Genomic DNA, 22611 nt, shown 5'->3' on the forward strand with positions numbered 1-22611 from the left:
CCCAGTGGCTAAATACATATCTTCAGAAGCAATATGATAGGTCTGGGTGAGAAACAAATTAATATTTAAGTCAGTTGTAATAGAAATTCTCCTCCCTACCCAGCAGGAGGCGATATGCACGAAGAATGTGAATCGCCAAAAACAAAAGAAGAAGAATGTTGAAGTGAAAGAGGTGATTTATAGTAAAAAAGAACTTCAATGTTGATCTGTTTCTCACTCACATCATATCGCTTCGGAAGGTATGGATTACTTTTATGCTGTCTTTATATGCTTATTGGACCTTCAAAGTTCTGGCCACCATTTACTTGCATTGTATGGACCTAAAGATCTGAGATATTCTTCTAAAACTCTTTGTGTTCAGCAGCATAAAAAAGGCATATATATATCTGGTAGGCCTATGGCATGAGAATTTTAATTTTGGGGTGAACTTTCTATAAGAAGGTATTGTACTTTCATGCTAATTGCCTACATAGAAAATACACTGTAAAAAAGAGATATGTATAACTTAAACAATATGCTTCATGTTTTATCGTCTGCATTTAGTGCTTGTATTAGTCAAAAATATGATTTACTAAGACTGAATCAACCTAACTACATTAAGCTACACCAAAAAAAAGTAATTTTTTAGTGTCAGACCAAGTAGAAATAAACAACTGCATGTTACCACTTTTTAAAGTGTAGCTGCCCTGGAGCAAGGCCAAGATGTCCGCCAAACAAACTGACTTTGGATATAGACACAGCACTTAGTTTGGATGTTACCTTACCTTTGAATTACCCTGCTGTGACCTGAACATCGTCACTGGAGCTTTTTATTGACAGCTATTTATGAGGGAAGAGGAAATGGGCAGCAGGCACAGATGTCAGAGAAAAATACAAGAAGGATCTCAGCTCTCTGACAAAAAACACTAAGGAAATCCTCTAAGTGCCACAGTGGACTCCCAAAGAACAGAGGGGGAGGTGGGAGGTTACTGACCTCTATAACAGCACCTGACTTGGACTTGGCTGAGGTTGTGTCCTGGCAGAAGCATTCAAGCAATGCTTAATGTGGAGGCAATTAGATTATTAGAGCAGCAGATGGCAGTTACATAGCAAGATAGCTATTCCACGATAAGCACTGCAGGACGCTTGAGGGCTTCAATCTTTCCTCTTTCCCCAGCTTTCAGTTTGGTTACTCAATATGGCTGGTAACATTAAGCACAATTCTAATGAAGACATGACACCAAGCCAGTTGTCCATTTCATTTAGCATTAGCTAGACTTAAAGCTAATGTTTCTTTATTTTCCGAAAACAGAATGTTCTTTCTCTTAATTGGTAATTGAGAAATAGATGTAGCACATGTGTTCAAGGCAACCCAATATCCACCAGAAAATGAGAACACAAATCTACTGTTAACTCCATCATGATCAAATTAAAATGACTGGTGCATGTGTCCGTTAGCTGTTGCAGCTGTCTACTCCCTATGTTTTTAATGATAATTAAAATTTTCATTTGCAATTTTATTCATTGTGCTACCATTTGTATTGCATTCCTGTGGTTATTAATAAAAAAATAAAAGCTTTGGTTGGAACAAGCTTCAAGTATTATTGTGGGAGGATCAAAATTAAAATGCAGTTCACATAAGCATTATGTTCTGCGTAAAACTGTATTTTTTATATATATTTTACTATGATAGCAACGGTAGACATTCGTCAGATTTATACATTTAATTTAAACAAACTAAAATCTCACATCTAAACTTCACATATGTAGGCTACAAATATAAATCAAGCACACATAACATTTTCAAAGTTACATTTATTATATCTGGCCACAGAGTGCTTGATACAAAGAAAGATGACAGTTGGCTGAAAAAAAAAATATTATTGAAGTAGAATGGTGTGTGGGATATGGCACTTTCCTTTTCACAGAACAAAGATCCCCAAAAGAACGTATCACTTAGATTTATATAGTGCATAGAATTATTTGATTGTCCACTTCATAGCAATGAGTTACAAAATCAAAAGCAATAAATACTGTACAATTATATATCTAAGGGGTCAAAATGACATGCCAAAACTTTACATGACATAAAATATATTTTTAAAAATATATTTTTTTAACTCATCCCTTTAAAATAATAACAGAAATAAAACAATGCTGGTAAATTGTATATTACAGGTATAATTGAAAATATGATTGTATATACACATACAGTAAAGATATTCAGTTATCTGTATTAAATAAAGTGCCTTTCTTCTTGAATTCCTGAAAGGTGATGCATCATATAATCAAATGTACCTAGAAAATTGTGTATTACATGTGAACTTTAACAGTTGGTATTGTGAATAAAAATACAGTAAGATACTACATTTCCCAGTTGAGGTGTACATTTGGGCATTTGCGAACATACCTTGAAATACTGCAGAGGACTTGATCAACATTATAAAAAATATTATCAGGCCAAAGTCAATACTCAGCCAAATACACATTGTGACTAAGGATTTGTGTAATTTGAAAGCACCCCTACACACACAGTACCATAAAGTTCATGAAATCCAAGTTAGTACCATTGGAAACAAATATACAATAACTGCGAGCAAAGGATTTGAATGCATACCAGCATTCCCACAGCTGGACCGCATAATGTTTTGATGGCTGGCACTTTTTGTTACCCAATGAAAATATCTTCATGGTTTAGCTCAGATCTGACAGTGATCATAAGATATGATAATGTGTGCAAGGCAGGGGTGCCTAATCCTTCTCTTGAAGATCTTCTTTCCAGCAGTGTTTTGTTGCAACCATAGTCTTAAAACAATTGTCTGTAATTTTCAAGAGAACCTGAAGACCTTGATTAGCTGTTTCAGTTCTAGTAGTTTATTTAGAGTTAGAGCTAAACCTCAACTGAACAAGAAGAAAGATCTCAAGAAGCAGGACTATATGACAATGGTGTAAGAGACGAAGGGCCATACAAAATAAATGCTAAAAATACTGAGCCACGATCCATGACGCTCAAATCTGTGGAATCACTTTATAAGCTTCCAAGCTTTTGGGCAAATGCATTGTTAATTGAAGTTTTACATGACAGAAATATTGCCTGGATCCAGAAAGGAAGTGAAGAGGAAATCCAAACCAGCACTAAAACCCCAAATTATGTAATGGCTTTTGTATTAGAGCACCTCAAGATCACAACAGCATTGGAGAATGTGCTCTTAATAAACATACTGCTGGTATATACTGGTAAGTGTATAACCTGGAATTTGAACCATGAACCTTGAAGTTACTGTAAAGGTTCAATAGCCTCACTCAATGTGTCTGCCACACTAAACCTTGCAGAATAATTTTAAATGATTATTTAATCCAATAAAAAAAGTCTGAAAGCAGTTTGATGATTTCACGGTCCTTTCACCTTGTCAAGTTGGGTTCTTGTCTGATGAGTTCGGTTTGGTCTGTGTCGGGATCTGGACGCTCATGCTCCATGTTCTGTTTATTTTGTTCCAAGCATCTTGTTGTTTTCACCCTCATGTGTTTCAGGTGCCACTGGCATGCAGAATCAGCATTTCCATGGGAACCCTGATTGTTTCCATGGAAATGCTGTTCATGCCAACTTTCAGCTGCGATCGTCACCTGCCCCTTGTGTGTCATGTCTTTTGCTGGATTGTCTGATTGAATGTTAAATGTAGTTCAGCGTTGACTGAATGTCTTGCAGTATTGATGTTGGGTATGAAGTAACTAACCTTACTCTCTCTGCCTCTGGTCCTGTCTCATATATCTGTTGGTTGTCCGTGTGTTGGTTGTGTGGTTGCCTTCCAGTTCACTGTGTGTCAACTGGAATCCAAGGAGGATACCTCGTCTTTGCCCACGTGTCAGGAGCCCTACCCTGCTGGGCATTGTTCTGCACTTCACTAAGCTTCAACGGAGTATTCCATGAATCTATTCCTGACTTCCACAACACACTCATTCAACGAAAACACTCTTCGTGGATTGCCCCTTGCACGGCCATGGCGCATTCACTTCTCAGTCATCCCTCCACGCCGCTGCAGCCGGGACCCTTGACATACACAGTGACTGCTCATATCTAATATAAATAAATCCTTTTCACCATTCCTCTGCATTTGGGTCTGTTTGTCTCGCTATCGCACCTTACAGATGTATTATAAGGAATGCACATAGGAGTATTTTGTGCTTAAAGTCACACAGTAAGATGTCATTCAAAGTGGATGTTTTTATTGCTACATGGAATTGTCGTCTGTCAGCGGTTGTTTTCGGAGTCAAATCACCAGCATTCTGTTTCAACACCTCACAAAGAGACAGATCATGATAAAGACCCATGCTGACAAGAAAGGCTTAGGTCCTTCAAGCAACATCTCAGGTAAGCTTCTAGGCTTTGATTGGGATTCAAGAATGAACCAAGATGTTGAAATACGACTTGTATTTAGAGAGCTGTTCGTTCACACCCAAAGTGTTGCCCCTACCTTTAGAGGAAGACTTCAATCCATCAGCCAAACTCCAACAACCCCCTACACTGGGGTCAAGCGGGTGTCTCATATTGCATTCAGTACAAAGCTGGGTTGTGTTGAAAGAAAAGAAAAAAAAAACAGAATGGGATCCAATTATACTTAAGATTTTAAATAACAAGCCTCCCATTGCTAAGGGATGTCAAGGCAAGTTCAAAAAAGGTTTCCTATTGCTTCTCAGTTTGGCCAATTTTGCTCTTTTGAAAGGTATGTTAAAGGTCAAATCATTATGAATAAATATCTTGTCCTATGACACAAGGTCTGTGTATATTTGGAGTAATAATATACAGGAACTATTCTCAGAAATTGTTGAATCTGTGTGCAAGTGACACTGGGACTTGTGTTTGATTTGCTTGGACTGATCTTGCCCGGACTGGAGCGAGGTCAAGATTGAGCTTCAGGTCTAAGACAACAAAATCAGCATTCTGTTGCACTTTTGAATTTCTCATGATATTAGCAGCTTTATTTGAATTCCTTTAATGGCAGATCTAAGTCTTTGAGGACACTGGAGAAAAACAAAATGCAAACCAATGAAAATAGAGTCAAATTTGTTCCAGGAAATGCCATTGTAGGACCTTCAATGAACATTGTTGGAGTGTGCAGCACATAAGCAACGTCAGAGAAAAAAAATAAAAACAAAGAAAATTGCATCACGGTCTTCCAATCTGGGCTCTTGACCAACATGTTAAACCAGTGTTATTGTAGTTCAGCTGTACACAACAGTACGTGACAGTCTCTCAGCCTTAGTCCCAATCCAGATGTTACTTTTAATAAATCTCTAGGCGTATCTCTAGAAGTACATATTTAGTCAGAGCTAAATCAAAACCAATGACAGTTAAAAGAATTTTCTAGGTTCATTTTTAAAATAAATTCAGGCGACAGCATTTGTGGTACAGTGATCATTACCACAAATATTAATTTCGGCTCGGCCCTCGCTTATTAAAAAAAAGAAAAAAGTTTTTTTTTTTTTTTTTAAAGTAAGACACTTACAATGGATGTGAATGAAGCCCATCCATAAATGTTAAAATACACACTGTTTTAATAGTTAAGCCAGAAAATGTAAATGTTTTACACGTTAACATGATATATGAAATAAAATCAGGGATTTACAGGAGTTACTGGGTTTACCAGATTACAGCATTACATTGTCATAACAATGAAGATGTAATATAAGAAAAACATTTACACAGAAAAGGTTAGTAAGCTAATTTATCACATTAAAATGTTAACACATACAATGTTTATGTCTTGTAGCTATATTTTGAAACAGTATGTATTTTTACATTTATTGCATGGCCCCATTCACTTCCATTGTAAGTGCCTTACAGTAACAATTATTTATTTTTTATTTTTTAGAATGTACAAGGGATGAGTTGAAATTATTTGGTGTGTGTTGTAATCAGCATAAGACCACATATGCTGTCGCTTGAGCTTAACTTATATTGAACCCGGAACATTCGTTTAAGATCTGTAAAATAAGTGATCCAATCAGCATTAACATATTGAAAAAACTTCCATATAGTTCAGTAATGCTCCATAGATCACTCCACAATTAATGAAAAGGTTGAAAATCTGATATTGCAAAGAAAATTTGTGTATCAGAACCCCTCAGGACTGAATCAGTACTCCCTGGCCTCTTCTAGTTCATTCATATACACATCCTCCTGAGGGTTTTCAGTACACTGTAGACCGTTGTTGGGAGGCCTAACCGAATGAAAGCGGCTCCAGTCTCCTTTACACAGGATCCAAGGGAGCACGTCCACTTTGTAATGAAGCTCTGGGGAAAACTCTGTGCTGATGAGGTTGGGGGCCCCGGCCCCCTTACCTCGTGTGATGAGCTTCATGTGATCATCATAGCAGCAGTGCTGAGCCGCCAATGTGGTGCTGTCAAAAGAGAGCATTGAGCGAACACAGAACTTTGCAGAGGGCTTGTAGATGTCCAGCCTCTCTTTGGGGCTACTGGCATCTCGCCAGCGATACGTTTTTTGTAACTTCTTATCAAAAATGTTGACAGCGTTGTAGACCACCTCAGATGGGTAGACACAAGGGCAGTTGGGTAGTTCAGTCAGGACCTGGTGTAGGTATTTCTGGAGAAAGTCATTCTTACAGTTCAGCCACTTCTCACAGCTGTCGACATCTATGTTTTTTTTAAGAAAATATATCAGTTTAGATAAAGAATACATTTAGACCAAAAAGTTTGTGCCAATAAAGGGACAGTTCAGCCAAAATGTAATTTTTTTTAATCATAATTTACTCACTCTCATTCCAAATCGGTAATACAACAAAAGTGAATTATGACTGAAGCTAACATTCTGCCACATCCTTTTGTGTTCCAATTTTTATTTTTGGGTGAACTATCCCTTTAAAGGACTTGCTAAACTCTTTCAGTCTTTACCAATAGCTGTACAGCAGTCTTGTTGAAACATAGTCATTAGAAACATTTACAGTATGTTCCATTTTGAATTATTATTAGAAGAAAAAAACTAAACTAAAATAAATTTTACCCAGTTATGTTTCAGAACTACTTTCATTAAAATTATGGTTAAATAAAAAGAGCTATTCCCACCAAAAAATCTATCAAAGTATATGAAAAGCTTTAAACATCAATACACCTTTTATGCTTACAAAAGATAAAATATATACTGTAAGCAGCGGTCTTGTTGAAACATGGGAGACCGACAAAAAACTCCAAAGTAAATAGTAGGGATTTTGGAAGAGGAGTCTTTACTTCGTGGTCTCAGTAACACTCTCTATGGAGCATTTGTGAAGAATCTGAATGACAGAGATCTTTTTCAGTCTACAACTGAACATGAAGAAACATGTTTTGAAGTGGGCATTAAGCTAAATAAAAATGAAGACAAGTCAATAAACATTTCAACTAATAAAAATAGCACTCAAGAAGACTGAAAGGCAATTAGCTGAAGACTCCATTGAAAGGATATTCTTCAAAGTGCAGCATAAAACACAACGATCAAGCTCTGAAAGCGCAACTTTCGAACAACGCTGCTGAGTATTCATTGAGTGAATCTCCTCTCTCTCCCTAATATAATGGACAAACTACATCTCCTCAACTGTACAAACCAGGACTTTTCAAACTCTGCTGCCTTGTGCTTCACAGAAACCTGGCTGAGTGAACGCATTACATCTGCCAGGCTTCCAGCTGCTCTGAGCAGATCACATTTAACGATCAATGAAAGTTGGTGTACAGATGTAACAACGTTAAAGATGTAACAATGTTAAAGAAGATGTGCTGTCCTAATTTGGAAGTTCTGTTTATCAACTGTAAGCCATTCTACTCATTGTGGGAGTTTTCCTTGTTTCTTCTGGTGAGTGTTTATATTCCTCCACAAGTGTGTGTGAGCGCAGCGTTACAACAGCTGGCTGATCAGATCACAGACACAGAGCAAAAATACCCAGACTGACTTATTATTATTCTCAACGACATTAACAAAGCCAACCTCACCCGTTAACTGCCAAAATACAGACAGCACATTACATGCCCCAGCAGAGATAGAAAAATACTTTACTGCTACATAACATTGAAGGATGCATATAGCTCTGTCCCTAGAGCAGCTTTGGTACTCTCTGATCACTGTCTGGTACATCTTCTTCTCAACTACAGGCAGAAGCGAAAATCAGCTAAACCTGTAGTAAAGACTGTAAAAAGATGGACCAGTGAAGCAGCTCTGGAACTACAAGCCTGCTTTGACTACACTGATTGGAGTGTTTTTGAAGCTGCAGACACCAGTCTGGATGAGCTCACAGATACTGTAACATCATATATCAGTTTCTGTGAGGATATGTACATTTCTACCAGGACTTATTTAGCATTCAACAATGACAAACCATGGTTTAGGGCAAAACTCAGACAGCTTTGTCATGCCAAAGAGGATGCGTACAGAAGCGGGGATAAAATCTTGTATTATCAGGGCAAAAACACACTAAGGACATTAAAGTGGCTAAAAGAAGCTACTCTGAGAAGTTGAAAAGAAAGTTTTCATCTAATGACCCTGCATCAGTGTGGAGAGGCCTGAAAGACATTACTAACTTCAAGACACCATCCCCCAACACTATAGGGAGGCTTCTCATAATAAGTTGCTAGAATTTTGGCCCATTCCTCGAGACAGAACTGGTGTAACTGAGTCAGGCTTGTAGGCCTCCTACAAGTTCTGCCAACAAATTTTCAATCAGATTGATGTCTGGGCTTTGTGATGGCCTCTCCAATACCTTGACTTTGTTGTCCTTAAGACATTTTGCCACAACTTTGGAGGTATGCTTAGTGTCATTGTCCATTTGGAAGACCCATTTGGGACCGAGCTTTAACTTCATGGATGATGTCTTGAGACATCAAAATATCAACATCATTTTCCTTCCTCATGATGTCATCTCTTTTGTGAAGTGCACCATTCACTTCTGCAGCAAAGCACCCCGACAACATTATGCTGCCACCCCCATACTTCACGGTTGGGATGGTGTTCTTCGGCTTGCAAGCCTCACCTTTTTCCTCCAAACATAACGATGACGTTATGGCCAAAAAGTTATATTTTTGTATCATCAGACCAGCAAAAATGTCTTCAAAAAGTAAGATCACTGTCCACATGTGCACTTGCAAACTGTAGTCTGGCTTCTATGGCGGTTTTGAAGCATTGGCTTCTTCCTTTCTGAGCAGCCTTTCAGGTTATGTCGCTATATGACTTGTTTCACTGTGGATATAGATACTTGTCTGCCTGAGTCCTCCAGCATCTTCACAATATCCTTTGCTGTTGTTCTGGGATTGATTTTCACTTTTCGCTTCAAACTACGTCCATCTCTAGTAGACAATATTCATCTCCTTCCTGAGCAGTATGATGGCTGCATGGTCCCTTGGTGTTAATACTTGCGTACTTTTGTTTGTACAGATGAACGTGGTACCTTCAGTCATTTGGAAATTACTCCCAAAGATGAACCAGACTTGTGGAGGTCCACAATTCTTTTTCTGCAGTCTTGGCTGATTTTGTTTGATTTTCCCATAATGTCAAGCAAAGAAGCAAAGACTTTGAAGGTAGGCCTTAAAATACATCCACAGGTACACCTCCAGTTCAGTACAGCTCCTATCAGAAGTTAATTGTCTAATTGTCTAAAGGCTTGACATAATTTTCTGGAATTTTCCAAGCTGCTTAAAGGCACAGTTAACTTAGTATATGTAAACTTCTAACCCACTGGAATTGTGATATAGTTCAATTAAAACTGAAACAATCTGTCTGTAAACAATTGATGGAAAAATTACTCATGTCATGCACAAATTAGATGTCCTAAACAACTTGCCAAAACTATTTTTTGCAGTAATATTAAATATGAGAAACGGTTACATTTTTTTTTTAAAGACTTCAACCTAAGTGTAAACTTCAGGCTTCAACTGTATATCAAATAGCATCACATACCTTTTATTTGGCTATGTAAGTTTATAAATGATACTGTGCTGAATAAACATGCATACTGTATGCCCAACACCCCAGAGATACACAAACAAAACTCAACCAACCTGAGCCAAAAAGCTCTGTGCTGTTTGCCGTTTCATGAAGAGTTGGTTCTGTCACAGGAATTAAGTCATCTGTAGATGTAAGAGGGACAGATTTAAAATGAAACTGTAAAGAAACATACAATATGAAAAGTGTAGACTAGCTATATTGGGTCAACTGGAGGCCATCTAAAATGACCAATCAAATCCATCTAATTGACTAGAATAAGGTTTATTATTTTTTTTTATTATTTAATTTTTGGCGGGGCAATTTTATGCAGTCTTTCTGATAACAATAATAACAAATCCAGTTTAATTGCCCAGATGTTTGAATGTAACTCTATCGCCCCCTTTAGTAAGGTTTGTTTTCCCGCCATGATAATGCAAGAATGCACGTTTAGCATGTTCAACCACACTGTGTGTTGCCAATGCGGTGGCTAAGTGATCGCGTACGCATTAACAAGTTGTTTAGGCCTTTAAAGCTAATGTGTGACTTTTTTTTTTTTTGTTAAAATACTTTCAGTTTCATGTGCTGAGACAACTTTAAGTAAGCCATTTGTAGGTTGATACTCCAAAAAGCGTAAACACTATGGCTCTGTGACACTTTCAACATTGCTCTAGCTAGCATGACCTGTAATGTCTCTTGTATGCAATGCATGGCTTATTTGTATTGAATGTATAGCATAGCAGAAGAGAAAGTGGCTGTGAGAAAAAAAGTAACCCAAAAATAACGCAAAGTAACATAACGCTTTACTTTCCATAAATATATATTTTTTAATTAATTAAGTTATTTTTTTAAGGAGTAACACAATATTCTAACGAGTTACTTTAAAAAGTAATATCACCCAACACTGAGTGTAAGTGTAAGTTTTATTTTGTAAGTTAACTTGTGCATTCATGTGGGCGTGTATGGTTGTTTTGCCCGTGTGTGCATGGCCGCCCTGTATCAGGGGCTTTTAGACTGAAAGCCCTCATTGATCTGTCAAACTGAAGCCAAGTAAACGCCTGCTGCTCTGAAAGAGCAGATTCATAGTGTATAAAGTACACAGCCAGGAGGCCAAAATGCTCTTTTCCTAACATGGGTCTGGTGGCCATAGTGCTTGTTGGACTTCTGCGCTCCTGACAGAGATGAATGATATGTATTAGTTTTTCCACACTTTCAGCATAATTAAGAGCCGGATGGAATTAAGATCAAGATTAGAAGTGAGTAGTGAGTCAAATTTGAGGAATGGTATTCCTCGAGTTTTCAACTCGATCCAAAGTGTAAAGAACTTATTACTACAGGTTGTCACTTTGCACCACTTTGTTTGTACTTGAAAGATAATTACGTAAAGGCACCTTGTATTGGCCATAGGTGCTCCAAAAATAGGAATGTCAGTGAAGGATTGGGGATCTCAATAGTGCACAACAGTCTAAAAATTCCATTCATTTTCTTCAAAGTCTAATTGATTTTTAACGATGAGTTATAAGTATAAACCTTTAAAGACAGAACTACCACGAGCTTCATAGTTGTAAATCGATGCGTCTGTTGAAGCCAGCAGTCTGCATTATTTCAACTTTATTTAAAAAAAATTGTGTTTGAAAGTGGAAATACTGGTTAAGAACTACACTGCCCATGTTGCTGAAAAGCAAAGATTCACAAATTAAAAAATCATTAAGCTCTGCAGCAACTGGCCATTCACATGACGCACTGTGAATGATGCAGTTGCAGTTGAGTTGGTCTCTTTACACTCTCACTTATATACTGTATTTGTGTATATCCAATCAATCAAAATATAAAATTGCAATCAAATTAAAATATATAGTTTCATTACTTGTAATAAACCACTTTATATCAATAGTTTTATATTTTTCAATTCTTTTTCATTTAATTTCATCATCCACAGTGCTTCATGGGATTGTAGTTAATGCCCTCATGAACGATGGTAAGTGCACCGCCATGTACACTTGTCTCTTTATTAGATTTTCAAACACTTTTCTGCTTTAAATCAAAGTTTATAACATTGTGATTCACCTCGGAGCTGGATGGTTTGGTGCATGGCTTAGAAATCTTTATGAAGTAGTTTATGAAACCCCTATGGAAAAAATGAATGGGAAAAGTACTTCCGAAACCATGACAGCTGAAAAATTGGGCAGGCACTGATGCACTCTATTATAACATTAAATTAAACTAGCATAAAAAGAAGTTAGTTTTAGATATGTCAAATGATAAAATAATCACCAAAAATGTAATATTAAGCTGTATCCCACATTTTTGTGCAACCCTGTTTTTGCATAATTTAACTTCCATTACAAAAAAATTACAGTACATTTCTTAAAACTGTTACACCAGAAAAGTAACATAATTTGGACCCTACATCACAGCAGGACGAAATAAATCTCATTGCATTTTCTACATTTTTACACAAATCGAAAGCAAAAAGCTCATCCTTCAACCCTGTTACCAATGTTATAGTTGTTTGGTAAGAAAAAATGATCACACAAATACTTTTCTTTAGTTTATGGGAAATGTAAGTTTATCAGTACCTACAAACCAATACCTCATGACAAACCTGATATAGTTTATATAGGCTATAGGCTTAATATACAGTAGGCTCAATATGCAACACTGTTACCTATGTTTGTCATAGTTTTATTTTGTCTATTAATTTGGATGTTTATTTAATGCTTATTGCTAGAGGATCATATATAACTTTAATAAAATAATATAAAACAGCTCATATAATATATGTTTGATGATCAACATTTTCAAGAACTTCTAAACATTTGATAAAAAAGCAAAAGGAAAATGACTTTTACCAATTTTATCCACAATTTTGACATTTAAGGTTACAGAAAAAGTGATCTCACTGAAGGATTTGGGTGTCTTAATTGAGGAAAGGGGTTTTACCTGGACAGCGCTCAAGGTCACATGTCCGTGACTCAGTGGCAGTGCAGGCATAGCCACACGAACGTATCCTCTTCTGATTGCCATGACCACAGGTGACACTACATGGAGACCAGTCACTCCACTCTTCGTCCTCATATTCTGTTGATGAATGAAAGAATGAATAAATGAATGAGGGAAATCGATGACATCTATCCTGCATGGGACAAGCTTTTCTGTAGATGAAAACAAACTAATTCCTCACTCAGCATGTGGGAATGTAATGCAATGCAGCTCAGACCCCAAATTAGTTGGAGTAACAGTAAAGAAATTTCACCTTACTCTATATAACAAGCTTTTGAAAGGAAACTCAGTTCAGTTCTCCTACCGAGGCAACACTAAAAGCAATTCACCTGTCCTTCAACTCTTTAAGTACCTGCTATTATTTGAACTCAGCGTGTAACATTCATAATACTAGGACTGACAATGCAAATCTAAACATCCAAGCAGAGTTAAGTGCATCCCTCTGTTGTTTCCACAAGTGAGCTAATGATGCGCAACTAAATTAATATTGCATATTCCTCTGTAAAATATAATCTCTTTAATGAACAAAATGTGGGCCCTCCTGGCAGCCCAAGCTTGCTTTTTTTCTGGTAATAAATATGTCAGAGGCAAAGTCAGCCACTTACAGCTGTGAGAAGCCAGCCAACACAAACACTTCAGCAGGAAGGCAAGGCCTAATAGCTTAGACTCTTTCCAACAATGCTCAATTTCCACCACCATGCTAAAGAGATTAAAGTTTGAGAGCTTTAGAGAGCACTCCATGGTGGTAGTGATGGGAAGAAAGTTGGAGAGAGAGAGTAGGAGAGAATTGTATCCTCGCTAATGCATTTTGGCTGAGTTGCTACATTTGACCAGGTGCATTGCCAATTGAGAGCCCACAGGCTGATGATAAAGACATCCACTTGTACTGTCACGGGAAAGAAAACACTGTTGACATGCCAGCGTCTTTGGATTTGGGTGAAATGTTCAATTAACAACTCTTTCAGAGAGTTATCATCATTAAAAATTCACTTTAAAACTCATCATAGTTCTTGCATAGTATCACTATAAACACTTATGGGCTGGTTTTATTTAAAAAATATAGCCTAATGCTTCATCATTGTTACAATCCACTTTTTTTTAAGCATATTCCACTTGGAATTTCCATTCCACTTGGAACTTTACTTAAAAAAGTTTTCAATGCCTACATTTTTTAGTTTCTCTGCAAATGTTTTTACAGCAAAAATGGCACCACACCAATAAAAGAATTTTTCATCCTAAAGAATCTAGTTCTCTTACGAGAGGTTCTCTCGTATTGCGTAAGCTAGCTTACGCTATACGAGAGAACCTCGTATAATACAATTATCCTTAATACAAAATTAAGGATAATTTTTTGGCTTCAATATCTCAGAAAAGATGAATCTTTCCCGAGATATTGAAGCCAAAAAATTATCCTTAATTTTGTATCATTTGTCAACGCAGTGCAGCAACTGCAGACCTTGAGCGGGCTAGCTAGCGAGCTCATTGGTTGCTCTGCGGCAACTGCTGCAGCCTATAGACGAACTTGGGCGAACTCGAGTCCAATGAGAGGCGTCCGCACGCTTACTGCATCAAAGCCTGCCAAAATGGCCGTGGCTAGAGTGCATATAAGCGTAGTTCGTAGGCTGGAACCCTGATTTTCATCTCTTCAGCGAAGCTCTTCGCATCTCTGAACTGGAAGCCGCGTCGCCGTTCAAGGGGCATCTAGCAAGCTTGGACAGCGCTCGAAGAAGCCGGCCGTCTTCGCCACCTTCAGCCATCCTGCGAGCTACGCCATCCGGCGACGTATCCTTTTTTAGAGCTAGCTAAGTTCCTCAGCGAACTTCACAAAAAGCGTATCGAGCGTCTTTTTAAAGATGCCTCGCACTTCCTGCGGCTCATGCCGTGCTCCTCTCAGCACCGGAGACCGCCACCTCATCTGCGCTCTCTGCCTGGGACGGGAACATGCAGAGCTCGCCCTCGCTGACGGCGGATGCGACCTCTGCGTGGAGCTTCCGATGTCGACACTGCGGGCTCGACTCGAAGCATGCAAAACCGAAGCCGCCGCGCCGCCTTTCGTTTCGCCGCGCAGAAAGAAGCGCCGCTCCCAAAGGCTGCCGGAACCGGTGTTAGAAGTGACTGCCTCGCCGGAGCCTCTCCCTCGAGTCTCGCATTCACCCTCCCCCCCCCCCGGGACGCGCAGTTGCCATCTGGGATGACGAAGCGGAGGATAAGGGTTGCTGTTCCATCATGGCTTCGGACAGCGAGGAGTGGTCAGGCTCCCAAGCCTCCTCCTCGGCCCAGGAATCCAGAGGATTCGGTAGCAGCACACCTTTGCCCGCCCTCCGCAAGATGGCGGTCTAAACCGGTGCTCCCGTCTAGGCCTGCAGAACTACTTCCGCCTGTGTTGGCCGCGCCTATGCCGCCGCCGGCCAAGCCGCATCTGCTCTGCATTCCATGGCCATCTTACAGATCCTCCAAGCGGACACCCAGAGGCTGTTTCAGATCTAAGGATCTCTCCGTCCGGTCTCTTCGGTTCCGCGGTGAGTGGCATTGTTGACCGTTTCACGGAAGTCCAGAAAGCCACCCAAGCCATGAATCTCTTCCTGCCTCGTCGCGCTAGCTCCTCTGCAGGCCGCCCACGTGACCAGCCTCCTGCACGAGCCTCTTCACAGCGCCCAGCTCAGCAAAGCCAGACTTTTCAGCGACTTTTCAGGCCGCCCTAGGTCGCGCTCAGACAGTCGCCGCAGACCGCCGCCCCCCCGCGGGCCTCGGCTTAAGATTGCGTTGAAACCTGAGCAACCGAAGTCCTCCTAGCTTTGTTGAGAAAACGACGGCTCAGTCCCGCCGCAGCCGGACAGCCGTCAAAGCTTCGCCCTCTGTCAGTCCCCTTTTCTCAGGCTACTGCAGTGGTGGATTCAGCAGCCAACAAGCCGGTGATACTGCCCGCTTGCCTGCACTCAAACGCCGTTTTCACGGCGACCCAAATAAATCTTGTAAAGAGCAAACATGCCTTATGTGTAGAAAATGTGCCCACAATCCAGTGTTCACCCCTACACACAAGCATTACACTTCCCGTGTTCCTATCAGAGCCCACTCACATAAAGCGGACACAGCCCGCTCGAGTGTTAGAGTCAATAAACGCGCCCACGAATCCGTGCGCGCGCCCCTTCTCTGGCCGCTCTGTCACACGACCAGCCTTGTGTAGAAAATGTGCCCACAATCCAGTGTTCACCTCTAGACACAAGCATTACACTTCCGTGTCCCGATCAGAGCCCACTCACATAAAGCGGACACAGCCCGCTCGAGTGTTAGAGTCATTAAGCGTGCTCCACGAATACGTCGCGGCGCCCATTCTCTGCCCGCTCTGTCACACGGCCAGCAAACACTTCTCTGTATGTAAGTCCCGTGCCCGTGACTATGCTCGCGCATCACTTAACAGATGTGACTCTTTCCCCATTCACCTCAATCGGGAAGTCACTCACAGAACAGCCTGTCCCTGCTGTCTGCGAGCAGTCATGCATAAGCACAGTAAGTGCGCTCACACATTCTGTTCAGCGCGCTGTGTGCGGCAATCAGGGCGATTTGGCCATTCACCCTCTAGCGTTACGCTTCAAAGCGTGGGAAGCTATCCCAGGATATCCAAATGTGTGTTAAGCACAATAAAACAGGGCTATTTGCTACAGTTCGATCGCCGCCCTCCCCGCTTCAGAGCGCAGCTCGAAACTATTGTGAACACGGAAGCAGCCTGCATGCTTCGTTCAGAAATAGCAAACCTTCTGTGCAAAAGGGCCATAGAGAAAGTGCCGCCTTCGCTGAGCGAGTCGGGGATTTACAGTCATATTTTCTTGTTCCCAAGAAAGACGGCGGCCTCAGACCAATATTAGATCTCAGGGTTTTGAACAAGGTGCTTGCAAAAAGACCGTTCAAAATGCTTACAATCAGGAAACTCCTCGCACATACGCGCCAGGGGGACTGGTTTATCTCTCTCGATCTGAAAGATGCCTATTTTCAGATTCAGATAAATCCCCGTCACAGGCCATTCTTGAGATTCGCCTTCGATGGCCAGGTTTATCAATACACCGTCCTTCCGTTCGGCCTGTCTTTAGCACCCCGTACTTTCACGAAGTGCATGGATGCGGTGCTCATACCCCTGCGGAGTCAGGGCTTGCGAATTCTGAACTATTTGGACGACTAGCTGATTATGGCACAGTCACATACGGAGCTTCTGTCTCACAGAACAGTTCTCCTCAGCCATCTGAACAGTTTGGGTCTTGCAGTCAATTGGACCAAGAGCTCACTACAGCCCAGTCAGGCAATTTCCTTCCTTGGAATAGAACTAGACTCCGTGGCAATGACGGCTCGCTTATCTACACAGCGCGCGCGCCGTGTTCAGCGACTAGCCGCGTCCTTTCAGATGAACAGCCTCACGCCTCTGAAAAAATTTCAGAGAGTGCTAGGTTACATGGCCTCAGCTGCAGCAGTACTTCAGCTGGGTTTACTGTGCATGCGCCCACTTCAGCATTGGCTAAACACCCGCGCGTCTCGCCGGGCTTGGGCCACAGGCCGCCAGCCGATCAAGGTGACTCAGACCTGTATTTCAGCTCTGCAGCCCTGGACAGTGGCCGAATGGTATCAGCGAGGAGTGACGATGGGAGCTGTATCTCGCCGAAAAGTCATCTCGACAGACGCATCCAACACGGGTTGGAGCGCGGTCTCGCGAGGGCTCTCCGGTTTTTTGGCCTATGGTCAGTTCAGGAAAAGCTCCTTCACATAAATTGTCTGGAAATGATAGCGGTCGAGTACGCGCGTGCGCTTTCTCCCGGTCATTCAGGGTCACCACGTCCTGGTCCGTTCGGACAACAGATCTGTGGTATCCTACCTAAACCGTCAGGGCGGTGTCAGATCCAGGAACCTCTTCCATCTGACAAAACGCATACTGAGTTGGTCCCAGTGCCACCTGCGCTCGCTGAGGGCGACGCACGTGCCAGGCCACCTGAACGACGGCCCAGACAGACTGTCCAGAGACAATATTCCCCCAGGGGAATGGTCCCTGCACACTCAAACAGTCCAGAAGTTAAGGCGCATATTCGGCAGAGCAGAGATAGACCTCTTTGCCTCAGAAGAGAACTCTCACTGCCCAATATTTTTCTCGAAGCGAGGACAGCTGGCCCAGGACTGGCCCAACCGCCCGCTTTACGCCTTCCCTCCCGTCTCGCTATTGCCACAGGTAATGCAGAGGATCAGGGAAACGCGTCACTCGATGCTCCTCATAGCCCCGCGTTGGGAGAATCAGACATGGTTCCCGGAGCTTACGCAGCTGTCACTGACAGCGCCGTGGCCCATCCCAGTGAGAGCAGATCTCCTCTCTCAAGCTCGCGGCACGATCTGGCATCCCCACCCAGAGGCTGGGCGCTGCACGCTGGGTGATCAACGACTACCCGTCGCTCTGCCAGAAGGGGTAATAAACACCATCATACACGCTAGAGCCCCTTCCACGAGAAGACTCTATGCGTCAAAATGGTCTGTGTTTTCAAAATGGTGCACCGACAGAGACCTGGTCCCACGGACATGTGGGGTGTCGGCGCTGCTCGTGTTTTTACAAAGAGCTGCTGGATAAGGGCAGATCCCCATCCACGCTCAAAGCGTATGTGGCGGCCGTCGCGGCGTTCGCTGAACCCCTGCACGGCCAGTCACTGGGAAAAAACGAGCTGGTCATCCGCTTCCTCAGGGGAGCTAGAAGGATGAACCCCCCGCGCCCCCCCATCGGTTCCTATCTGGGATCTTTCTATAGTTCTCGAAACTATGAAAGCCCCCCCTTTCGAACCGCTTCAATCCGTGGATTTGAAATACCTTTCAAAACCGTTTTTCTGACTGCCCTGTCATCAGTCAAACGTGTGGGAGACCTTCACGCGCTGTCTGTCAGCGCTGCGTGTCTTGAGTTTGGACCAAGTGACTCCAAGGTCATTTTAAAGCCTAGACACGGCTATGTTCCCAAGGTGATCGGTACTCCTTTCAGAGCACAGGTCATTTCCCTATCGGCGCTGCCAGCATCCGATAGCGAACGCGACGCCAATCTCCTTTGCCCAGTCAGAGCACTGAGATTGTATACTGCGCGCTCCGCCTCTTTCAGACGCTCTGAGCAGCTTTTCGTTTCGTTCGGAGGGCGCACCAAAGGTCTCGCCGCCTCGAAACAGACACTGTCTAGATGGATAGTGGACGCTATTGCTGCCGCATACGCGTCAAAAGACGTGCCATGCCCATTGGGCATTAGGGCTCACTCCACTAGAGGCATGGCCTCATCGTGAGCATGGTCCAGCGGGATTTCCATTCACGACATATGTGTGGCAGCGGGCTGGGCATCCCCCTCCACCTTTGTCAGATTTTACAATCTGGAAGTGCCTGCCCTGCAGGCAAAACTACTAGCGGTTTAATACGCTACAGCTCCCCTGGTGAGCTGCACTGATGGGACTCATTCCACACAGACCGGCACCGCCGCTCTGTCGTTCCCTTCCCACAATGTGCTTATGTATTACACACACACTGGCCCGCACTCTTGCCGGCCAAATATTATTTCCCCACTCACAAGGGCTCCCCGGGTCCCCCACCCCGGGGCTCATGCAGTGGATGCTTGGCGCGCACGGCGTTGACAATGGGTTCCCGTAGCGTAAGCTAGCTTACGCAATATGAGAGAACCTCTCGTAAGAGAACGAATCGGTTACCTAACGTAACCTCGGTTCTCTCTAGACGAGGGAACGAGTATTGCGTAGCCGGCCGTGCTCGCGCCACGAGCGACTTTCGCTTCATTCAATGAAAACCAGGGTTCCAGCCTACCAACTACGCTTATATGCATTCTAGCCACGCCCATTTTGGCGGGCTTTGATGCAGTAAGCGCGCGGACGCCTCTCATTGGACGCGAGTTCGCCCAAGTTCGTCTATAGGCTGCAGCAGTTGCCGCAGAGCAACCAATGAGCTCGCTAGCTAGCCCAATCAAGGTCTGCAGTTGCTGCACTGCGTTGACAAATGATACAAAATTAAGGATAATTTTTTGGCTTCAATATCTCAGAAAAGATTAATCTTTCCCGTAGCGTAAGCTAGCTTACGCAATACTCGTTCCCTCGTCTAGAGAGAACCGAGGTTACGTTAGGTAACCGATTCGATTTACCCCACCATGCATTTAATGATAAGTTACTTTAAATACTTGGAACTTAAATTCTGAGATTTTGGATTTTTTTCATGTTGACCCAACACAAACGGATTAAGTAAACTTACATTTTAAATTTTAAGTAGATTTCCCTCAATCATGCTTTCAATTTTACATGGTAAATTGAACAACAATTTTTTTTCATGAATGCACGTGATTTCCCATGGAATCTTAAAATATTATGATGGGTTTACTAAACTCCAGACTGCTGTCGAATTCACTCAAAATTATTTGTTAAGGTTCTTCAGTATTCTGAGTACAGCATTAACTCAAAATCTTAAAAAACATATATAACAAGAAATTAGGTAAAGTTCAAAAAATTATTTTTAAGTAAATTATATATATATATATATATATATATATATATATATATATATATATATATATATATATATATATATATTTTTTTTTTTTTTTCCAGTGATACCATAGTTTAAATGTGCTATTTATAGTAAGAACATAGTAACCACATGTAAAAGCATGTGTGGTTCCTCAATAATATGGCTATAAATTATTTAAAAAAATATATATATATATATATATATATATATATATATATATATATATATATATATATATATATATATATATATATATATATATACAGCTTAAGGTGGTTTGTTGGTCTTGGGTGGTCTGGTTTGCTGGTTTTACCAAGGTTTCGGGAACTTGTCAGCTGGTCAGGTTGGGAGTCCAGCTGACCAACTAGCTAAACCAGCTGAACAACAGCTTGGCCAGGCTGGGAGATCAACTGAAAACCAGCTTTTGTTTTTGTATTCAGCAGAGATGTCAATGCTATATCAAATATTAAACCTTTCAATAATCTCTATTTATATTTGTATTTGGTATTTGTTATGAAAAATACTAGCTTGAATTTAACATCTGCTCAGTAGACAAAAATGTTGCAAAGTTATATCTGTACAATACTGCATTATCTGGAGGACATAACATTATATTTTGAGCATTTTATTTAAAAATATATATATATTTCTTAAACACCTATTAAAAGTTTCACATCCTTGATCATAAACATTGTAAAATATCTGTCGAATGTCATTCTAACATTCGAAAGGGAACATTTCAATCACCATAATACTTTTTAGTTTGAAACCGCAACGATTTTGCTACATTAACGGCTCTTATCTACACTTGAAACTTAAATGATCCTTAACTACATACTTTATAAAACAATAAAGTTAGGAACTTAAAAACTGAGATTTCAAACAAAGATGTGGACATGTACCACAGGTACTACAATATGTAATACTATAGTAAAACCATGGTACATTTTTATAATGGCAGTGGAGATGAAAAAACTAAAACCTATAATATTCTACCAAGCTTTTGTGCCGAATGTAGCCTGCCTGTAATTCTGCGGCTCACCATAATTGCAGAAAAGTGCTTCATTACTGTACGCCTCTAGCACAGACCACATCATTAATAATGTGGCTCATTTGTCCTATCTGTTTCACATTCAGGCTTGTTTGTACACAACACACTGCAACACTAAGTATACTCATTAGGTCTATTTTAGAGCAGGAGATCCACTGGGGCAACAGATTGAAGCCTGTTCAGTTTCTTTCCTACATCCTCCAAGGCACTACTGCTGACATGACCACAGCAAGCACACTGCAATTGCTTCTCTTTTGGCTTGGCTTTGGATTTTGCCACATACCACCAATGCACTTTCTCTGTAATGATGCTGATAAAACATGGTGGAACAGAATCCCAGTGAAAGATTACTACTCCTAACAGTCAATGCAAAAAAGTGAATTTCTAAATTACATCAATAAGTCTGTAAAAATTGCTTTACAAGATTTTGATTCAATGATAACAATAATAACAAATCCAGTTTAATTGTCAAGATGTTTGAATGTAACTCTATCGCCCCGTTTAGTACACATTTAGTAAACATCCACATTGTAAATAAGCGCCAACTACAGGTCATTTGGTAGAAATATTAATGTGAGTATAAAAGTGTTTCTCATAGCTCTTAAATAGACATAAATCAAATTTAAGTTTATTGTGTTGCACTTATACCACAGTTCGAAAGATTTTCAATAGAATCACATTTTCAAAAGAATCAAAGTGAAATATGATTTCTGTAAGACATCAAATATGCACCAATTAAATATGTGTATTAAATATGCGATCAATGCAGCTGTAAGCCCCAAGTAGCCAAAAACCTTATAGCTGCTATTACCTTATCTACAAAATGAGCCATTTTTACTTGTCTCTGAGCTTGCTTGAGTGAATAATCCAATGTTATATCTAAGATGTCCAGAACAAAATATGCAGTCCTACAGGAAAACATGCTAAACAAATAATCAGAAAAATATGTTCTGTACTATTGGAGATAAAATGTTATATATTATCGTGAAGGGCAGAATATTAGATTTATAATGATTCCTAGATTGAGCTTCTAGTCCACTCAGAGGCCAAGATATTCGAAGAAACAATGGTGGTGGTGAATAAACTGAAAATTAGACTG

The 22611-nt window shown here is 41.0% G+C and overlaps 2 protein-coding genes across 5 annotated transcripts in view; both read right to left on the minus strand.

The window, feature by feature from the left end:
• The window catches only part of LOC127656964 (serine palmitoyltransferase 2-like), a 919074-nt gene that overhangs the window by 847168 nt on the left and 49295 nt on the right, over window positions 1-22611 (minus strand). The window lies entirely within an intron of this gene.
• The window catches only part of LOC127656966 (isthmin-2-like), a 40628-nt gene continuing 19827 nt past the window's right edge, over window positions 1811-22611 (minus strand). For all 4 annotated transcript variants that reach the window (XM_052145561.1, XM_052145564.1, XM_052145563.1 and 1 more), the window contains 3 exons: window positions 12881-13018; window positions 10015-10083; window positions 1811-6630 (listed from right to left, as the gene is read on the minus strand). In XM_052145561.1, the coding sequence (XP_052001521.1) occupies window positions 6113-6630; window positions 10015-10083; window positions 12881-13018 (725 nt within the window). In that variant the 3' untranslated portion in view covers window positions 1811-6112. The remainder of the gene's footprint in view (window positions 6631-10014; window positions 10084-12880; window positions 13019-22611) is intronic.

The sequence above is a fragment of the Xyrauchen texanus genome, chromosome 16, assembly GCF_025860055.1.
Source record: "Xyrauchen texanus isolate HMW12.3.18 chromosome 16, RBS_HiC_50CHRs, whole genome shotgun sequence".
NCBI lineage: Eukaryota > Metazoa > Chordata > Actinopteri > Cypriniformes > Catostomidae > Xyrauchen > Xyrauchen texanus.